Raw genomic sequence first — 20,865 nt, 5'->3', positions numbered from 1 at the left:
GGTGGCCCCTTATCACTGTGCTTAAAAACTTAAATCGGACATAACTCATTGATATGTGAGAAGTTTGCCGCTGTTCCTTAATGGAATGTTCATAGGTAAATTTGCAATACACTGATTATCCGAGTATGGTCCTAAATCGCCCCAACATGCCTTAAACATACACCGGTTTTTTCGATAAGGCTTTTAAAACTCCTAGAGAAATCATAACAGTCCACAGAGATATTTTGTGCATTGTGTTCTGTTATGACCTTCCGCATTAACGCTGAAGAAAATAGCTGTCTTAGAAAAATTCCAGCCCGACTTAGGAAAAAGGTATTCTAATGAAATTTGGATTGGCGTAATGTGGGCGAACGCAACTAATTAAAAAAAAATTACCGTCATATAAGGACATGACTTGGGGGAAATTTGGCTTTTCCAAAATCAGCAATTTTTTAAAGCTCAAAAAATCAAACAAAAATTTTCTCAAAATTCTTAGGAGTGAGATTTTCGGAAACCGATTTAGGAACCAATACATGCAATTCTTATTGCATGTGTGCAAAATTTCAGCCAAGCAGGATGTTAATTGCGCCCTCTAGCGGCTCATGAAGTCAAGATACGAGATCGGTTTACATGGGAACTATATCAGGTTATTAACCGTTTTGAGCCTTACTTGGGATAGATGGTGATGGTCAAACCAAAACACTTCGTGCAACTTTTTAGTCTAATCGAATAATAATTGCGCCCTCTAGTGGCTCAAGGAGTCAAGATTCGAGATCGCTTTATATGGGAACTATATTAGGTTACTAACCGTTTTGAGCCATACTTGGCACAGTTGTTGGTGGTCAAACCAAAACACTTCGTGCTAATTTTCAGCGAAATCGGATAATAATTACGCCCTCTAGCGGCTCAAGAAATCAAGATCCGAGTTCGGTTTATATGGAAACTATATCAGGTTATGAAGCGATTTGAACGATACGTGGAAGAGTTGTTGGAAATCAATATAAAACACTTTGTGTAAAATTTCAGCCCAGCCGAAAAAGAATTACGACCTGTAGAAGCTCAAGAAGTCAAGATCCAATATCGGTTTATATGGCAGCTATACCAATACATGGACCGATTTGGCCCATTTACAATCCCAACCGACCTGCACTATTAAGAAGTATTATGCAAAATTAAAAGCACCTAGCTTTACTCCTTCGAAAGTTAGCGTGCTTTCGACAGACAGACAGATGGACGAACATGGCTAAATCGACTAAGAATGTCGATCGAGAAAGACGATCTACATTCCAACCCTCGTACAACACTTTGGAAATGTTGATTTGAATATAGTGCAGTCTCCGTAGCTCTTTAATCTGATAAACTATGGCCTTTTCAGACCTTATGCTAATGCCAGAATACGAGTGTACTGCATATAGCTTGGCCCTTATACAATGCCAATGTTATAGATATATACCATGACAACTTAACTTTTCATTAAAACTTTCTTAGCCCATAGTAGAATTTGTTAATACAACCGAAACCTGATAAGTGAACCACTTAAAATGCGGATTAAAAAATCCGCTTATCCAGAAGTTTTAGTTAAGGGTAGTTCGGATAAGTAAAAATCGTTTTCTTAAGCGATATCGCATAGTGATGTTAGCATGTAAGCCTATGACGCTGGGGTTCGAATTTCCCTTCCGTCCCTTCTTAATGCTGGCTATATTTGAAAATGGCACAGCAGCCATGTAAAAGAGCAATGACACAAATTTTTTCAATACCAGAAAGTTGCCCATAGAAAAATCTTTTACGCTTATGCGATTTTAGTTTCATATAAAAACGAAATTTTGTGTGCAAAAATTTTTCCACTTAAGCGTTTGTTTTTAGATAAGCGATAATTCACTTAAAAGAATGCAAATGCATTGAAAAATTCCAAAAATGAATAATTCTTTTAAGTTTCACTTAAGAGGGATTTTTCACTTAAATGAGATTTTTTCACTTAACCGAGATTTTTTCACTTAACCGATGTTTTTGTCACTTAAGCGTATTACAATTATGCGGTTTTAACTGTGCCAATTGTTACGAGCATGCTAATAAAGAATAATAGATAAGGGATCTTCTTACAAGCCTCTAATGCGCAGTGGACGAAATGGCCAATCAAGCTGCATAATTATCCCCCTATTCCGTGAGTTTTTGTCTTTGAACAAATTCGGATATCATTCTATGATTAAAGATGCAGTGTGATCTACTATGCTTAGTATATATACTTAGGGGAAGGCTCTTTACTAACACTCTGCTCGGATAACAATTTCTTTTTGTTTTAGTTTATACCCATCAAGATAAAATCTAAATTCTTCTTCGGGGGAATTTTTGATCGTGTGTCTGACACCAATTTCAATGAACTGACACGCAAAGTGGTCAAAGAGACACTAGTTCTCTAGTTCAATCAAGCATTCAGAATCTAGTTCATTCTGTTAGTTCCCTAATTAATTCAGTTAATTCACTAGTTCATCCAGTTAGTTCCCCTAGTTCGTTCAAGCATTTTTGTCTCTTTGTTCGCCGGTCAGTCACTTTGACCACTTCACGTGTCAGTTCAGCTCAACTCAGAAGTATTGCAAGAAAAATTCAAGATTATTGAACTAACCGAATGAACTAGAGAACTAACTCAATGAACTAGTGATCTAACTATACAATTTAGTTCTGTTAGCTAAAACTAGCCCTCATTTTAGTCAAAAATCATTTGCTCCACACTAATCAATTGAATGAATTCTGTTGCTGTCTGCTCGATCCACAAATCTGCTTCCATGATTGGTAGAGAATGTTTTCTAACAATATTTATAGCTTGGCAGCTACAAGTTAGGACCGAATTGATGTTGACGCCACAAGTAGATAGTAATAAAAGTAATGGGATAATATTTACTTCGTTATGTATGTTTTATGACCGACATATGATCTTCACCATTTAAAAAATTCCTTAGTTTGATACGAATTATCTTTTAATTCCTACTAGAACCCCAGTTATGGGCTTTATGGCGGTGATATTCATTAAAGTAAACATTTTCCCATTTTTCAAATACTTTATAATTTTCAATAAAGGCAGACAAAATAGTCTTACCTGAAATCACTTTGTAAAATATTAAAAAGAAACTTGGCCATGACAACCATATATAAATTATTCCTTCTGCATTTGTAATGTCGTCTGACATTGACATTGGGAAGCACTGATCCAAAAATTCTCTGTTAGTTTTCTAGTTATCGTTGATTTTACACTCGAACGAAGAATTGGTGAAATCGCAGTTGAGCTCTTTATTTTAGTGTACATTTTGTTTTTGTACATTTGTGATTTTTTTCTCCTCCGTTAACTGCTGCTGATGATGGGTATCTTGGTATCGTGCAAACGAAAGTGCGATGCGATGCAATGTGACGTTGTTGTAATTTCGATTCAGAAAACTCATAAAAAGTTTTCGATGGCAGCGCGATCATTTCTTTCATCGCATCGGCGATGCCAACAACATTGCAATCGAAATTAAAGCATTGTTGTTGTGATTGCAATCCGTTTGGACTAGACTCTCACACACACGAACTAATGTCAACATATTAAACATTTGAGGCGCCATATTAAAGTTTATAAACATACACACCATATACCAGTTGTATCGCCCCCCTTATCCGAAAACAAAAAAAAAAAACGATTTCTTTAAGCTAGCCATCTAGTCAGTCAGCAACTGCCAGCAGCAGCAGCCCACCAACAACAATTATCTTCACATTGCACTTCACCAACACCAGCAATCACATTTCTGCTCCACTTTAAGCGCAACAGCAAAAGAAAACTCTTGCAGATTTAGCATCAACCTGCCACACAATGCAAAATCAACAAAGCAACACAAACACAGACGCACCAACTCACAACACCACAAAAGATAGCTATGAAAATGCCGCTCTGCCATAAACAACACTTGGAGCTTGGAAACAAGCAACACCAATCAACCAACACTATTACATTTTGCATCACAACAATAATTTCTGCAGCATACTTTTATTTCAGACTTGTTATAAGCGGGTTGTAGCTAAAAAAAAAGGAGAGCTCATCTCTTTTTTGGAATACGTATTATGAAAATCTATTCAATTTTCAAGGGATTGAGGTTGCACCTGTAGTAACAAAAGACTTGAGACACAAACTTATTTTGTTGTCATCATTGTGTATGTAGGTTTGGATTATCATATGGGCGGATTAATGCACTACCCTATAATAGCTCAGCTCACACATACAGATTTTTGTAGACGAAAGAAAGGCCTTATTAAAAATGCGTCTTATCACACTTTCATTTTTCAGCAAGCAGTCAAATCATAAAAACGTAGAAGAAAGACATTTCAGTTTATTTTCATCGAATAAAAACCACCTTCGTTATTGAGACATGTTTTCTATAGAAAATTTTCTCAAAATTTTATTTTTATAGAAAAATTTGTCGGATTTTGTCTTTCAATGCTCCTTGCCGGAACCTTCGGGGTTTCAATATGTTTGCTATACAACATTATCGGCAAAACTAGGCGATTAATGGTTGAGTTAAATGCATCTAGGGATTCGTTTAAGCAGTTTTTGAAAACATATGTAAATCAATGTATAATATAGGTTAGATTGAAAAGAGGGTGTGGATATTAATCCGCCCCGTGGCGCTATAGACATACAACTAAGCCAGTAATCCGCTTGTTGTGCGCTCTTAAAACTAAAAAGTAACCTCGAACAAGTAAAAAGGCGTTAAGTTCGGCCGGGCCGAACTTTGGATACCCACCACCTCGGGTATATATGTAAACCACCTTTCTTCAAAATCCGGCGAAAAATGCATACCTTATGCCCCATAGCAGCTATATCGAAATATGTTCCGATTTGGACCAAATACCTATAAGTAAATGCCATTGTTCAGTTGTGTATAACAAAATATTTATCTTTTTAGCAGGTATATCTAAAAATAAACCGATCTCAATCACATACGACACGGATGTCGAAAAGCCTAACATAAGTGACTGTGTCAAATTTCAGTGATATCGGATTGTAAATGCGCCTTTTATGGGGCCAAGGCTTTAAATCGAGAGATCGGTCTTTATGGCAGCTATATCCAATCTGTACCGATTTGGGTCAAATTGCAGAAAAATGTCGAAGAGCCTAACACAACTCACTGTCCCAAATTTCGGCGAAATCTGACAATAAATGCGTCCAAAACCTTAAATCAAGAGATCGGTCTATATGGCAGCTATATGCAAATCTGGACCGATCTGGGCCTAATTAAAGGTCCTAACGGAACTCATTGTCCCAAATTTCTGCGACATCGGACAAAAAAAGAATCTGTTCAAATTTTCAGCTCAATATCTCTACTTTAAAGACTGTAGCATGATTTCAACAGACAGACGGACGGACATGGCTAGATCGTCTTAGATTTTTACGCAGATCAAGATCATATTGGGTTGCCCAAAAAGAAATTGCGGATTTTTCATATAGTCGGCGTTGACAAATTTTTTCACAGCTTGTGACTCTGTAATTGCATTCTTTCTTCTGTCAGTTATCAGCTGTTACTTTTAGCTTGCTTTAGAAAAAAAGTGCAAAAAAAGTATATTTGATTAAAGTTCATTAAAAATGCATTTACTTTCTTTTAAAAAATCCGCAATTACTTTTTGGGCAACCCAATAAATATACTTTATAGGATCGGAAATGGATATTTCGAAATGTTGCTAACGGAATGACAAGTTAGGAATTCCGTGCTACTGCAAGTTGGTTCATGTCTGGTATTGTGTCCCCCCCCACTGACCTCCTTACTTCCTTTCAGTAATAGCCTCGTCCTCTCACGATTCGGGCCACCACATAGGATTTTCTTCGTCCTACCGACTGTTTCACTGTTCCACAGTGTTGCACGCGCATTAGTCGCCCACGCCCTTTACTCGGACTGCGTCGACCCAAAAGGCTTCGGGTTATCCAAGTTTATTGACAGCAGTCCTCTGGTTTTTACTGCCAAATCGTCGGCCCTTTAATTTTTTGTTTTCGCGATTTACGAACACATTTGTGGTTCGATTTTCATTTTGATGCATGATTTAAATTGGTGACAAAATTTACAATGACTTTGATGGAGTAGCCGTCAACATCTGATAATTCAGTCGGAGGTTTGGCCTCAGCTTTAGCCATTTAAAATTTCAATTGATTTTTTTGCATTTTTTGGCCAAAAAAAGTATTTTCATTGTTTAATCTCTATTGAAAGAAAGCGAAAAAGCTCTAGCATATAATATTTCAAAGAGGTATGTCTACCCGTTCTTGTCCTTAAACGGCAGATATTTTACTAGTTTTTTTTCGATTCTATCCTGTGCGTCACCGTAATTATACAGAAATGGTATGAAATGTTTCATATTCACTCTCTTATCGCCTCTGGCCTCTTGGCCGAAGTGGGGTCATACCTAATCTCTATGTCTATGGGTTGGACATCTAGAATTGTCTCCAGTGCCCTAATAGGTGACGATGAGGACCACCATCGCCCCACGTATGACAAGACAGCACGTTCTCTAAATAAGTTTAATGTGCCTTTAGTGCTCTTCCTCTCCTTCGCCAACCATCATACTCTCGCTAATACCTCAGCTCTAACCGTTCCAAACTTCAAAGGTTATCAAACAGGTTATCAAAGAGAACGGACGTGTTTCAATTACCTCCTTGAAGTTTTAATAGAAACATCAGTTTAAACCCATTTCAATCTACCGACAACCAAAGATTGCCATAACAAATTCACTGTGATACCTAAAATAACAGAAAAACAGTCAAACACCGTCGATACAAATAAACAAAACAAAATAAAATAAACAAAACAACTTGTTTGCTACAAGTACATATACATCAAACTAGATAAATTTGAACATCTCTCTGTGCTCTTTATCTAAATTCTCGTGAGTGTCTGCGCTTGAAAATATAAAGAACCAATTAACATTCAGTGCAAATTCTTAAGTGACAACAAAACAAAAACAAAAAAAAAAAAAAAAAAAAAAAAAAAAAAAAAAAAAACACAAACCGAAAAAATAAATAAATATCTCTTAGCATGGCACACTCTGAGCAAGTACCAGTAATTGAAATAACAACAATAAACAGTGAAAACACGCTCACCACAGATAAGTTGGTTATGGCGCCAAAAAGGTGGAGAGAAGGCCGTGGATCTTACTCTGATGAGAACGTATGCAAAACTCCTCGCTTGTCTAATTATGACTCTCCTCAACGTATTGTTCAACTCATAGATAAACGGTTCGAGAAACAATCTGAGCTTATCAAAGCATTGATACTCGAGAGTGAATCTAGACTCTTAAGTGTTATAGATAAGAGCATGGATGAATTTAGAAAAGACATTGGTAAGCTATCAGAAAAGCTTTCTAATATAACCAATCGTGTTGAGAAAATTGAAACAGTGGCAGACAAAATTGAAAACATGAACCAGGATATAGGTGTATTAAAACATGAAATCGAAAAACTAAAAGTTCAACAACAAAAACACGAAAATTTACACGTTGCGAGTGACCTTCGGATAAACGGTATCCCTTATACAAATAACGAAAATCTATTTCAAATTTTTGACACTCTTTGCAACAATCTAAACATTGCTACTCCAACCATCAGAGCAATTTATCGAGTCTGCAATGTTAATAAAAATAGAGACACTCCAGAAACAATCATGGTGAATCTAACATCACCCTCTGATAAAAACTTTATTTTAAAAAATATATCGCAGTTCAAAAAAAGTCATAAAACTGCATTGCAACTACAACATGTGGGATATGATTCCGATAAACATATCTATGTAAACGAAAATCTTACCAGTTATAACTACAAAATACTTCAAAATGCACTTAAACTAAAACGGCAAAAATGCATCGAGTCAACATTTAGTCTCCGTGGCCTCGTATATGTCAAAAGAACAAAAGATGAGCCACCTATCATGGTTGATAGTACCAGCAAATTAATCAATCTTTTTCGCGGCGGTCCTGAACCAATCAACATGCCAGCAGAATATTCCAGCAATAATAATGATCAAAATTAAAATATTTCATGACTCAATATATAAATTATTCGAACTTTTTATTATTATTTACATAAATTGTTACTCACTGATTTCCTGCATAGAAAAAATAAATGTTACACCACTTACTTTAAGTAAATTTCACATTGTAGTCCTAAGTAACTATACAAACCTTTGTAGCATTACTTATTTTTCTTATAATATTAGATAGAGCAAAACAATGTTCCAAAGACAACTTAAAATGCATGATACGAATACTATCAAAACAAAAAACAGGCCTAAAACTGGTGCACATAAATGCCCAAAGTCTTAATAACAAAATGGATGAGTTTCGCGATACATTTATTAACTCCGACATCGACGCCATTTGTATATCTGAAACGTGGTTTCATCCTGAAATCGATAGCAGCATTTTTCATGTTACGGGATACAAACTGTTTAGAGCGGATCGTCATACTCATGGCGGCGGGGTAGCTATATATATCAAACATGGTATAAGCTGCTCTCTCAAATGTATGTCAAACCGCTCTTCCCGCATTGAATACTTATTTCTGGAACTTTTATCTGATGACAAGAAAAGATTACTGCTGGGTTGCGTCTACAGACCAAATTCATCAATAGATTTTGAAGAATTAATAGAAACTATTGATATAATTTCCATCGAGTACGACAATATAATCGTAGCTGGTGATTTTAATAGCAACTTGCTTGTTGAGCGCTGTCTTGCCGACTCAATGCAAACCCTAGGGCTACTTCCTGTGAATGATTCCGCACCAACTCACTTCACAAGAAGTAACGCGAGTCTGCTAGATGTGTTCTTTGTCAGCCATTTGTCCAAAATATCTCTCTACAATCAGCTAGATGCCCCCGCATTCTCCAAGCATGATTTGCTTTTCGTCACATACCACTTCGAAATTAATCCCACTGTTTGTACATCGACATATCGCGACTTCAAAAACATTGACTGGCCACTTCTGCATCAAAGTTTAGATGAAGTACCTTGGGAAGAGATTTTCTATATGGAAGGTGTTGACGAACAAGTTTCCTTCCTAAATCATAACCTTTGCTCAATTTACGACACATGCGTTCCTGTCAAAGTCATTTATACTAACAGAAAACAACAGCCATGGTTTACTCCTGAAATCAAGCACTTGATCAGCGTTCGAAATTTGGCATATAAAAGATGGAAACGTTATAGACTGCCTACACTGTATGACACGTTTAAATCCGCTAGAAGAGATGTGCTCAAAAAGACTAACGAGTCCAAAAAGCAGTACTATAAAAGGAAATTCGAAAATGCAATTGATAGTAAGCGAAAATGGAAAGAAATAAGGAACATCGGAATTGGATCGAAATCCAATACCAACACTGATTGTCTTTCTATCTCTGACCTAGATGAGATAAATGAAAACTTTTTGAAAATAAATACTGTGGACCCTGGCACAAACACTTATTCTAATATTTCTACAGCACAGATTGAAGACACATTCTCGTTTAGATGTGTTAGTCCCGAAGAAGTCTTACAAAGTTTTGCAACCATAAAGTCTGACGCAATGGGATTTGATGGCATACATCCTAGATTTGCCAAATTGGTACTGCCGAAAATACTTCCATTTGTTACACACATTTATAACAACATTCTTACAAAGTCAACGTTCCCAACAGACTGGAAATTGGCAAAAATTATACCGATACCCAAACAGAATTCAGAGTTCCGTCCGATTGCTATCCTGCCGTTTTTCTCTAAAGCTTTGGAACGTATTATAAATACTCAAATAGATGCCTTCCTGAGTTTCAGAGGTCTTTTGAATGATAGACAATCTGGTTTTCGAACAAAAAGAAACTGCTCTACTGTATTAATTGACGTTGTGGAAGAATTGAGACAAAATATGGATAATAATATGGTATCATTTCTGGTTTTACTGGACCACAGTAAAGCCTTTGACACAGTGAACCATGATATTCTTATCTCGAAGCTTGACAGACTTTTCTTTTTCTCCAAACCGGCCTGTAAACTGATTTCATTATACATTACCGGACGCCGTCAATCCGTCAATGTCGGTGATACAACATCTGCGGCACTTGATGTACCTAGAGGTGTTCCGCAGGGCTCTATCCTTGGTCCCTTACTTTTTTCTGTATACATAAATGATCTACCTGATATTCCAATGCATTGTAATGTGCAAATGTACGCTGACGATGTTCAGCTTTTCTCCAGCGCTAAACCAAATTGCGTACAATCATGTATAAATAATATTAATTGCGATCTGAATGAAATCCAGAACTGGGCGAGTAAAAATAGTCTCTGTCTAAATCCGTCAAAAACTAAACTGATGAAAATTTTAAAACGATCAACCACCCAGATTCCTCTTGTAAGAGCTACTTTGAACAACTCGGTAATAGAAACTGTTGATACATCCTGCAACCTTGGTGTAATATTCAATTCCAAACTGACTTGGACTAATCATATAAACAAAGCTGTTGGTAAAGTTCAAGGAATGCTGCGAAGTTTGTGGTCTGTGCGGACTTCTACACCTTTTCAAGTACGTATGCTTTTAGCGAAATCTTACCTTATACCTACTCTACTTTATGGATGTGAAATTTTCGCAAATTGTGATTCGAGAGACTTCAACAAACTAAAAGTAAGCTACAATAACATTGCTCGCTACATATTTAATAAGAAAAGGAGAGACCGAATTTCTCAATTCGCCCACAAAATATTCGACATTAGTTTCGAAAACCTCCTCAAAGCGAAATGCGTTATTTTACTGCAAAAAATAATCTATCTTAAGCAGCCAAAATATCTTTATGATCATCTCCATTTTGCTCGATCTGGCAGAGGACTAAAAATCATTCTACCACGCTTCCGAACCTCAAACTCTGAAAAACAATTTTTAATCAACAGTATTCGTCTTTGGAACAATTTGCCATCCAACATCCAAACCATAAGTAATGCTACTCTTTTCAAGAAAACAATTTTCAAACACTATATTTAAAGTATAATTCCTAAAAAAATTCTCTTATGATAAATTTTATAATATAATTACTTTTTTATTTATATTTTTCTTAACACATATTCGATGTAATCCATTCCTTAAACCGGCATCGTCACTTATAAGATTTTTATCTTGTGATGTCTGGTATCAATAAACAAACAAACAAACAAAGAGATATCTCTTCCCGTTCTCACACGAATATTTTTTACAATTATATATATTTAAATTTTCTCCCACTGTACGTGCCCTGGCCACTTTTTCTCTTATCCTTATGCCATGGGACCCACAGTTTATTTACCTGTTCCGTAGCATGTGGCCTATTCAATCTCAAAGAACCCAGTTTACTTGGTCTATGTTTTGGATCAGTGTATCGGTCCACAACCTCCTCGATGTCAATGCTCAACGGCAGCATGTACACCTTGCTATTGAAGGATTCATCTATCTTATGCACAACCTCGTTTAAAGCGATTTCCTCTAAATGTAGGCCGAGTGTCCTACTCTTAATAATAGGGCTTATAGGTCTACCATACGACTTTGGTGCCGCATAAGGTTGCGATCACATTTCATTACTTAGAACGCAAAGCAAGCCGATTTCTGGCTTAATGTATGTCCATGGTAGCATGGAGCGGACTAAAATCCATACCCTCCTTTAAGCCTAACCAAGTCTTGACATTTTTTGCCCATTGTGATACTACAGTAGTGACGGACGAAAGGCTTTGACGGGAATCGAACCTCATATCCTTGCAAAGGTAAAATGAGCAGGCTACCAACTCAACTTATACGATAGCTACAACCTAACGTTCAATAATTTGTATACGATACATAGGATGGGGTATATTCAGCCATGTCCGCCGTCCGTCCGTCTGTCGAAGGCACGCATGACGCTTGAAATTTTGCACGAATACTACTATTAGCGTAGGTCGCTTGAGATTGTAAATGGGCCAAATTGGTCCATGTTTTAATAAAGCTGTCATACAAACCGATCTTGGGTCGGTTTATAAGCTGATATGGTTGCCATATAAACCGATTCGGATCTTAACTTCTTGAGCCGCTAGAGGGCGCAATTACTATCCGATTTGTTGTAAATTTTGCAAGATATGTTTTGATTTGAGTTCCAACAACTACACCAAGTATGGTCTAAATCGGTTTATAACCTGATATATCTTATATATAAAAATCAATTTGTGTTTGTTTGTTTGTTTGTGTGTTCCTTATAGACTCAGAAATGGCTGAATAGATTTTCTTGAAATTTTCACAGATGGTGCATAATGATCCCGTGGTGAAAATAGGGTACTACATTTTTTGATTTCTGAATTTTACTTAATTTTAAGAAACGCCAGATCTCGGAGATGGTTGGTGCGAAATTTTGTGTGCATTCTTATAGTACCCTAAAAATAAAAATTTGGTATCCAAATTTCGGATGGGGTACTTAGGGGGGCTGTCCCACCCTAAAACCTAATAAACATATATTTAGACTCAAATGAAAGGTATTTAGTATAAGAAAACGTATCTGATATCCAATTGTCAGACCAAGTGCTAGGTGGATCACCCCAAGTCCCACAACACCCCTAAATCGGACGTATTTACCGACCATGGCAATATGGGACTCAAATGAAAGGTATTTGCGAGTAGAATACGAATCTGATATCCAAATGTGGGACCACGTTTCTGGTGGTCCACCCCTTTCCCAAAACACCCCCAAACAGGACTTATTTACTGACCATGGCAATATGGAACTCAAATGAAGGGCATTTGCGAGTAGAATACGAATCTGATATCCAAATGTGGGACCACGTTTCTGGGGGTCCACCCCTTTCCTAAAACACCCCCCAAGCAGGACTTATTTACCGACCATGGCAATATGGGGCTTAATAAAAGCTACTTGAGTGTAAAATACGAATCTGATATCCGAATGTGGAACCAATTGTTTAGGGGTGTCCCTCTCCCAAAATAACCCCCAATCAGGACAAATTTACGACCCAAATACTCACAAACCGAACATGTCTGCCGACTATGGAAATATGGGGCTCAACTGAAAGTTATTTCGGAATAAACCACGAACATTTGGGACCAACTGTCTTGGGGACGTCCCACATCCGTAACAACCCCCTAAATAGGATGTACTTGCCCAAACCGGACATATATGCTGACTTTTGCAATAAATTTGGTGTACTTATTTAAGGTGGGATGTCTAGGGCGGCCACCCCACCCCCAAAGCCCGCCAAATGGAAATTTAAACTAATAATGACAACATTAGGCTCAAATGAAAGGTATTTTAGACTAGAGCACGAATCTGATACATGGGTTCCAAATCACCCCCAAAAACACCCCCATATCGGACATGTTTACCTACCAAGGCAATAGAGCCTCAAATGTAAGAAATTTGGGAGTGGAGCACCAATATGATATCCACATTAGGGCGAAATATCAGAAAGGCCGTACTAGAACACCCAAACAAGTCTCTTTTCCTGACCGTGCCAGTATAGAGCTCAAATAAAATAAGAGAGAGAAAGAAGGAGCAGCGGAGCGGGCCCTGTCCAGCTAGTATCCCGTATAAAGCGATCTCGAAACTTGACTTCTTGAGCCACTATAGGGCAAAACTCTTATCCGATTTGGCTGAAATTTTGCATAGTCTCCAAAACATCTAAATCAATTAGGGTCAGAATCGGTCCATAACCTGATAGAATTCTTTTCCATTATCCTTTGTTTGGCTATAAAGAGACGCCGGACCAAGAACTTGACAAATGTGATCCATAGGGGGGGGGGGGTATATAAGATTCGGTCCGGCCGAACTTAGTACGCTTTTACTTATTTTGATTTATAAATGTTTGCATTTTACGTTACTGTTGCGTAGGACAAAGGCTATGAGAAAAATTTCTGAAACCTATTTCTTTGCTTAGTGTCATCAGTCATTGTACTATAACCTTTAAACAACTTCTTATATCAACATCGTACAACTTGTTTAGGAGATTTTCGTCTATTTGCTGTTACTATAGCTAACTAGGTGATAGTGAAAAATCGATTTTTAAACAACCCAAGAAACAACATTTTCTTTTCGTAAAAAAAAACTTCATACAGTTTGTGGGGTGTCTCAGAGTTTTTTCTTCAGTGAGTATGGTACGCGGGCTAAGTGTTTCTTTTTTGTTTGACATTAAATAACGTTAAACGCAATAATAATTATAGTGATGTGGTGATTTTTGTTGTTGCTATTGCTGTTGTTGACTGTGGCAAGGAGAAAACTCAACATGTTTCTTTCATTCAAGCAAAAGAAGCCCAATTACATACGATAGGCAATTTCTTGGTGTTTGTTTGTTGTTATACACATACCACCAATCTTGGTTGAGTCGATGTTTTCTTTAACGTTTCAGTTTTTTTTTTTTTTTTCATCGTCTCCTCAATGGCAATAAGAGAGTTTTTGGTTTGGAGATTTGTTTTATTGTTAGACTGTCTCCGAGGAAAATGTCATTGACAATGACGAAGGTGTTTGCGCCACAGCAAAGAGCTGCGTGCAATCAACCACAGACTTGACTAACCCAATGAACGACCGATCAAACGTTTGACCACCACAATTGCTCTAAAATTTTTGTGAAAATCAATGATTGATGATCATGAAAGATCTCATATGGGGGAGATATTTTGTGGTTGTGCTTGTGCCTGTCTGTCCTTGGTCCAGTGTTGTGTATGGTAGTTACTGTTGTTGTCGCTCAATTCAATTGGTCGTCTTCTCCTGTCATTCGCATTGTTGTTTTGGTCAATTCTCTAGCATTGATGAGAAAACCAAATGTTAGATAGATTGCAGAGCTTTGTCATTGATTTATTACTACGATTTTCGTTTCGATTTATGTATCAGCAGTTTGATTTTTCTAAACCAAAGCCTTTGTTGCTCCTGCTGTCACACATCTATTGATCGGCATCTCTATTTGGGGTGTTTTATACTTCCAGGAAATTCAGTTTCACTTTCTCTGCTGCCGTTGGTGGTGGTTGGCAATCAGCATTGGCATATCTTAACGCTTAAGATAATACTTAAATGATCCATTGGATATCTCTGATATGTATAATGAGGCCCATGTAGAAAATGACAATTGACACCAGTTTGACAGGTTTTCTTTTATACCCACCACCATAGAATGGGGGTATACTAATCTAGTTATTCCGTTTGTAACACCTCAAAATATTCGTCTAAGACCCCATAAAGTATATACATTCTCGATCGTCTCAACGTTGGGAGTCGTTCTAACCATGTCCGTCCGTCGAAATCACCATAGCGGTCGAACATGTAAAGCCAGCCGCTTTTGCGCAGATACTGAATTGGGGATTGCAAATGAGCCATATCGGTTCAGATTTACATATAGCTCCCATATAAACCGATCTCCTCATTTGACTTCTTGAGTCCTTACAAGCCGCAATTTTTGTCTGATTGGCTGAAATTTCGCTTATAGTGTTTGGTTATGACTTTCAATAACTGTACTAAAATCGGTCCAAATCGGTCCATAATCTGATATAGCTCCCATATAAACCAATCTCTCGATTTTACTTTTTGAGCCTTTGAAATCCGCAATTCTTGTCCAATTTGGCTTTAATTTTGCATCTAGTGTTCTGTTATGACTTTCAATAACTGTACCAAATCGGTCTATAACCTGATATAGCTCCCATATAAACCGATCTCCCGATTTGACTTCTTGCGCCCTTACAAGCCGCAATTTTGGTTCAATTTGGCTGAAATTTTGCCTGTAGTGTTTTATTGTGACTACCAACAACTGTGCTAGGTACAGTCCAAATCGGTCCATAATATGATATAGCTCCCATATAAGCCGATCTCCTCATATAACTTTTTGACGCATTGAAGGCCGCAATTTTTTTCCAATTTGGCTAAAATGTTGTCCTCTGATATAGCTCCCATATAAACTGATCTCCCAATTTGACTTCTTGAGCTCTTAAAATCCGCAATTTTTGTCCGATTTGGCTGAAATTTTTGGATGCGGTGTTCTGTTACGACTTCCAACAACTGTGCCAAGTACGGTCCAAATCCATAACCTGATATAGCTCCCATATAAACCGGTCTCTCTCTTTATCTTTGTTCGGTTCCAAGAAGCTTTAATTTTTGCTAAATCGAAAGAAGTTTGGTATGTACAATAAAATTATGCACTTCAACTAAATTTATTTTGTTTAAATTTTTAGCAGAATCCATGGTGGTGGGTTCCCAATATTGGGCCCGACTATTGTGTTGAAACTCAATTGCAAACATGTTGAGGTTTTGTCATTGGAATTTTTTAGGAAAATTCTGAGAACAGGGGAGACTTCCCCCATATCAATATGAACTGTCCGTTTCAAGTTTTTAGCTTAATGACAAGAGAGAGCTTCTTTTTATAGCCGAGTGTGAGGCTTGCCACTGAGCGAAAACTCTTTACAGAGAAATTTGCAAAAATACAAATTTGCCCATGAACATTCCATCAAGGAACAGGGGCAACTTCTCACAATGAGTGCAGTCCCATTCAAGTTTGAAATTTGCGACAGTGATTTGTGTTAGGCACTTCAACATATTTTTAGAATTCGGCCCAGATCGGTTCAGATTTGGATATATCTACCATTTAGACCGATCTCTCGATTTAAGGTCTTATTGTCCGATTTCGCTGAAATTTGGGACAGTGAGTTGTGTTAGGCTCTTCGACTTCCTTCTTCAATTTGGCTCAGATCGGTCCAGATGTAGATATAGCTGCAATATAGACCGATCTCTCGATTTAAGATCATGGGTCCATAAAATGCGCATTTATTGTGCGATTTCGCTGAAATTTGGGACAGTGAGTTGTGTTAGGCCCCTCGATATCTTTCTGCAATTTGGCCCAGATTGGTCTATATTTGGATATAGCTGCCATATAGTCCGATTTCTCGATTTAAGGTCTTGGGCCTATAAAAAGCGCATTTATTGTGCGATTTTGCTGTGACAGTAAGTTGTGCTAAGCTCCTCGATACCCCACTTGAAGATGGTCCAGGTTTGGATACAGCTGCCATATAGAAAGATCTCTCGATTTAAGGTCTTGGTCCCATAACAGGCGCATTTATTATCCGATTTCGCTGAAACTGGTTTACATACGAACGATTGTTTACATATATACCCAGGGTGGTGGGTAACCAAAGTTCGGCCCGGCTCAAGTTTGTTTGTTTTGACTGAGCAAAAAGCAGTCAGTGTATTGAGTAGCTCGGACGAGTGCGGGTAGCAATTTTTGAAGTTTCGGTAAAAAATGCGGGTATGTCCAATGACAAAAAAGCATTAGAACAACGAACAAATGGCTGCCAGGTACAAGAAAACGCTGCAAGAATTTCTGAGGCACTTACGTTGATTGGCAATTTTTTGTTTTATTTATAGCATAACAAAGACAGTAGATCATAATACAAACCCAGAATAGGATGGGCGAAAATGGAAGGCTTTTTATATAATTGTGTATCATAACATCGAAATAAATTGAAATATACTCTGAAAGTGTTTGAATTACCAATTGAGATCTGCACGCAAAAAAATAATGCATTAGCCATCAACGAAAGGTACGTCAGGCAAACTATTTTTTTGTTACAAACGTTGGGACTTTGTTTACAAAAGAACAACTCCTGTATTATACCTGTATACCATTTAGATCAATTTTATGCACTTCATATTAAGCCAAGGCCATTTATATTAAAAAACCATTTCCGTTGCGGAAGCGTAGCGTACTTTTACTTTTGGCCAAAGTAGTCTAGCCTAGCGTCTAGAGCAAAACCAAGACATGCGGGACAACAAAAGTGTAAAACCAAAGTCTGAAAACATTCCCTTTCCATGGTTTTGGATTACAAGGGAAAGGAAGAAAGTTAATATGAATATTGAAATGGTTTTTGTCTTTGGTTTTTCTTTTCAAACTGTAGCTATCAAAGTGATTTCTTTTCCAATTCAATCATTTGATGTGGTTTGAGGTCTGATTTTATGATTTATTAGCAATTAGACTAAGGCAAACCTATAAGTTAACGCAAAACAAATGTATGAATAAATGTATCAAAGATAAGAAACGACACGAAACTCGCATGAACGACTGATGGACTGGCGGACTGGCGGACTGACTGACTTATGAGACAGTTCATTTGTATAAATGCCTGTTTGTTGCCAGATACTTGATTTTGCTGAAAGTGTATATATGTAGCATTTTGTCAAGGCTCCCCATATCCATGCAGCTAGTCTAGCCGTAAGCCAACTAACTAGGACCAAAGACCATTCACACCGCAATGTATGTATGATCGACCAACCATCTAGTGGCACACAGCCCCGCAGCAGCAAGCTAGGCAGCCAACACACAAAACAAGTCGAGCAATTTCAATTCATTCGTAAAGTTGTAATTTAATAAGGAAAATGAAAACCACTTTCTTCGCTAAAAAAAAGCCAAAAGAAAAATGAAAAACAGCAACTGAGTGAGGAGCGAGTGCAATTGAAGTGCTGCAGCAGCAGCAGCAGCCGCCGCGTCAGGCACATCTGGTGCATAAACCATAAAAAATTCGCCTTAGCCAGAGCAACAATGCAACAGCGTCAGCGTCAACTAGCCAGCCAGTTCGTCAGCCATCCTATCAACCAAGTCAGCAAGCAACCAAGCGAAGATAACTTTTCTTAAAGTCAGTTGCTACTACACTTTTTTTTTTAGTTTAGGCCAAACAACACTCACTCGAATAACTGAAATTAGGTCAACAATTAGTAGCAGTCCGCATGATGACGATGGTAGTGGTGGTGGTGGTGGTGCATGTAGCAACAACAAAAATACATTGGCGACCACAACGGCATCTTTTACTCGTCAGCAGTAGTTTTGTTTTATATTTTTTTTTGGTCTGAAAACTCTTGAGCAAATAAAATTAACCGGCGATGCCACATGTTGCCAGGTATAGCATTTTCATACTCCATAGCAACATATATCTGTCTGTCTGTCTGTCTGTCTGTCTGTACGCCTAAGCTTACCATAAACAATGTCGGCTCTGCGTGTTGTGCAGCCTTAAATAATGTTAAACTAAAACTTCACTTAAGTGATTATTGGCACAGTGGCACAAGTGTTTTAAACAAATAAAAAAGTGAGAAAATTGTTTATACCAAAGAGGTTAACGTGGAGGCTAAATTTGACAAATTTTGTCCATTGTGATACTACATTAGCGACAGATCAAAGCTTTTGATGAAAATCGACCTCTAATGTTCTATATTTTAAATTACATATTACAGGTAGTGCTATTAATATATTGAGTTGCCCAAAAAGTAATTGCGGATTTTTTAAAAGAAAGTAAATGCATATTTAATAAAACTTAGAATGAACTTTAATCAAATATACTTTTTTTATACTTTTTTTCTAAAGCAAGCTAAAAGTAACAGCTGATAACTGACAGAAGAAAGATTGCAATTACAGAGTCACAAGCTGTGAAAAAATTTGTCAACGCCGACTATATAAAAAATCCGCAATTACTTTTTGGGCAACCCAATAAGTTGTGCAACTTACAGCTGTACAAACTACGCACAAGTAATCCGAGCTTGTTGCTAACTCAGCTATTGGTGCGCTTTGTCTCAAAAGGACTATTAGAATAAAAAAAAACACGTAAAAGCGTGCGTACCGTCCACCATGGATCGCATTTGTCAAGTTCTTTGCCTGGTATATCTTTAAAGACAAATAAAGGATAAGCCATTTGCCATTGTGCAAAATTTCCATAGGAATTGCACCCCATATAGGGGCTCAAGAAGCAATGTTGGGAAATCGGTTTATATGGGAGCTATATCTGGTTTTAAACTGATTCGGGCCATACTTGACACGAGTGTTAGCGGTCACAGAAAAAGTCACTGCGTCAAATTTCATCCAAATCGGATAAGAATTTCGCCCTCTAGAGGCTCAAGAAGTAAAATCGGGAGATTGGTTTATATGGCAGCTATATCTGGTTAAAGACTGATTTAGACTGTACTTGGCACAGTTGTTGGAAGTAATAACAAAACAATATATGCTCAATCAGCCAGATCAGGCAAAAATTGCGTCTTCCAGGGGCTCAAGAATTCAAATCGGGAGATCGGTTTACATGGGAGCTATATCAGGTAATACACCGATTTGGACCGTACTTGGCATCAAATTGGATAACAATTGCACTCTATAGGGGCTCAAGAAGTCTAATCGGGAGATCGGTTTATATGGCAGCTATATCAGGTTATGGGCTGATTTAGACCATACTTGACACAGTTGTTGGAAGTCATAACAAAACACCTCACGCAAAATTGTAGTCAACAGACAGATTAGGATCATACTTGGCACAGATGTTGGAAGAGAAGGAAAATTTCAAACAAATTGGATAACAATTGCGCTCTATGGAGGCCCAAGAAGTCTAATCGGGAGATCGGTTTATATGGCAGCTATATCAGGATACAGACAGATTTAGACCATACTTGGCACACCTGTTGGAAGTCATACCAAAACGATGTGTGCAAAATTTCAGCTAAATCGAATCGGATAAGAATCAAGAAGTCGAATCGGGAGATCGGTTTATATGGCAGCTATATCAAGATTTGGACTTATTCAGACTATACTTGGCACAGTTGTTGGAAGTCACTTCGTGCAAAATTTGAGACAAATTGGATAAGAATTGCGCCCTCTAAAAGCTCAATAAGTCAAGACCCTAGATCGGTTTATATGGCAGTTATATCAAAACATGGACCGATTTGGGCCATTTACAATCCCAACCGACATACACTAATAAAAAATGTTTGTGCAAAATTTCAAGCGACTAGATTTAATTCTTCGAAAGTAAGCTGCTCTCGACTGAATCTGAACCGATTTCTATGAAATTCAGCAGTAATTTCAAGAGTCATACAGAAATGTATGTCAAAATTCCCTGACGATCAGTTG

General features: G+C 37.6%; 2 protein-coding genes across 3 annotated transcripts in view; both read left to right on the top strand.

Moving 5' to 3' along the window:
* Window positions 1-20,865, top strand: part of LOC106090910 (cuticlin-4) — a 64,965-nt gene that overhangs the window by 4,345 nt on the left and 39,755 nt on the right. The window lies entirely within an intron of this gene.
* On the top strand, window positions 8,312-18,802 carry LOC131997570 (uncharacterized). Its single transcript, XM_059368422.1, has 3 exons — window positions 8,312-10,506; window positions 18,390-18,554; window positions 18,646-18,802. The coding sequence occupies exons 1-3, from the start codon at window positions 8,312-8,314 to the stop codon at window positions 18,800-18,802; spliced, it is 2,517 nt and encodes an 838-aa protein (XP_059224405.1).

Source organism: Stomoxys calcitrans, chromosome 1 (assembly GCF_963082655.1).
Source record: "Stomoxys calcitrans chromosome 1, idStoCalc2.1, whole genome shotgun sequence".
NCBI classification, from domain to species: domain Eukaryota; kingdom Metazoa; phylum Arthropoda; class Insecta; order Diptera; family Muscidae; genus Stomoxys; species Stomoxys calcitrans.
This window is presented reverse-complemented; position numbering and strand designations above follow the sequence as displayed.

Coding starts and splice junctions, on each gene's coding strand:
- LOC131997570 (XM_059368422.1), top strand. CDS start 8,312: ATGGATGAGTTTCGCGATACATTTATTAACTCCGACATCGACGCCATT. Junction 10,507..18,389: donor GGAATGCTGCGAAGTTTGTG/GTCTGTGCGGAC, acceptor GCTAAAAAAAAG/CCAAAAGAAAAATGAAAAAC. Junction 18,555..18,645: donor CAGCGTCAACTAGCCAGCCA/GTTCGTCAGCCA, acceptor TTTTTTTTTTAG/TTTAGGCCAAACAACACTCA.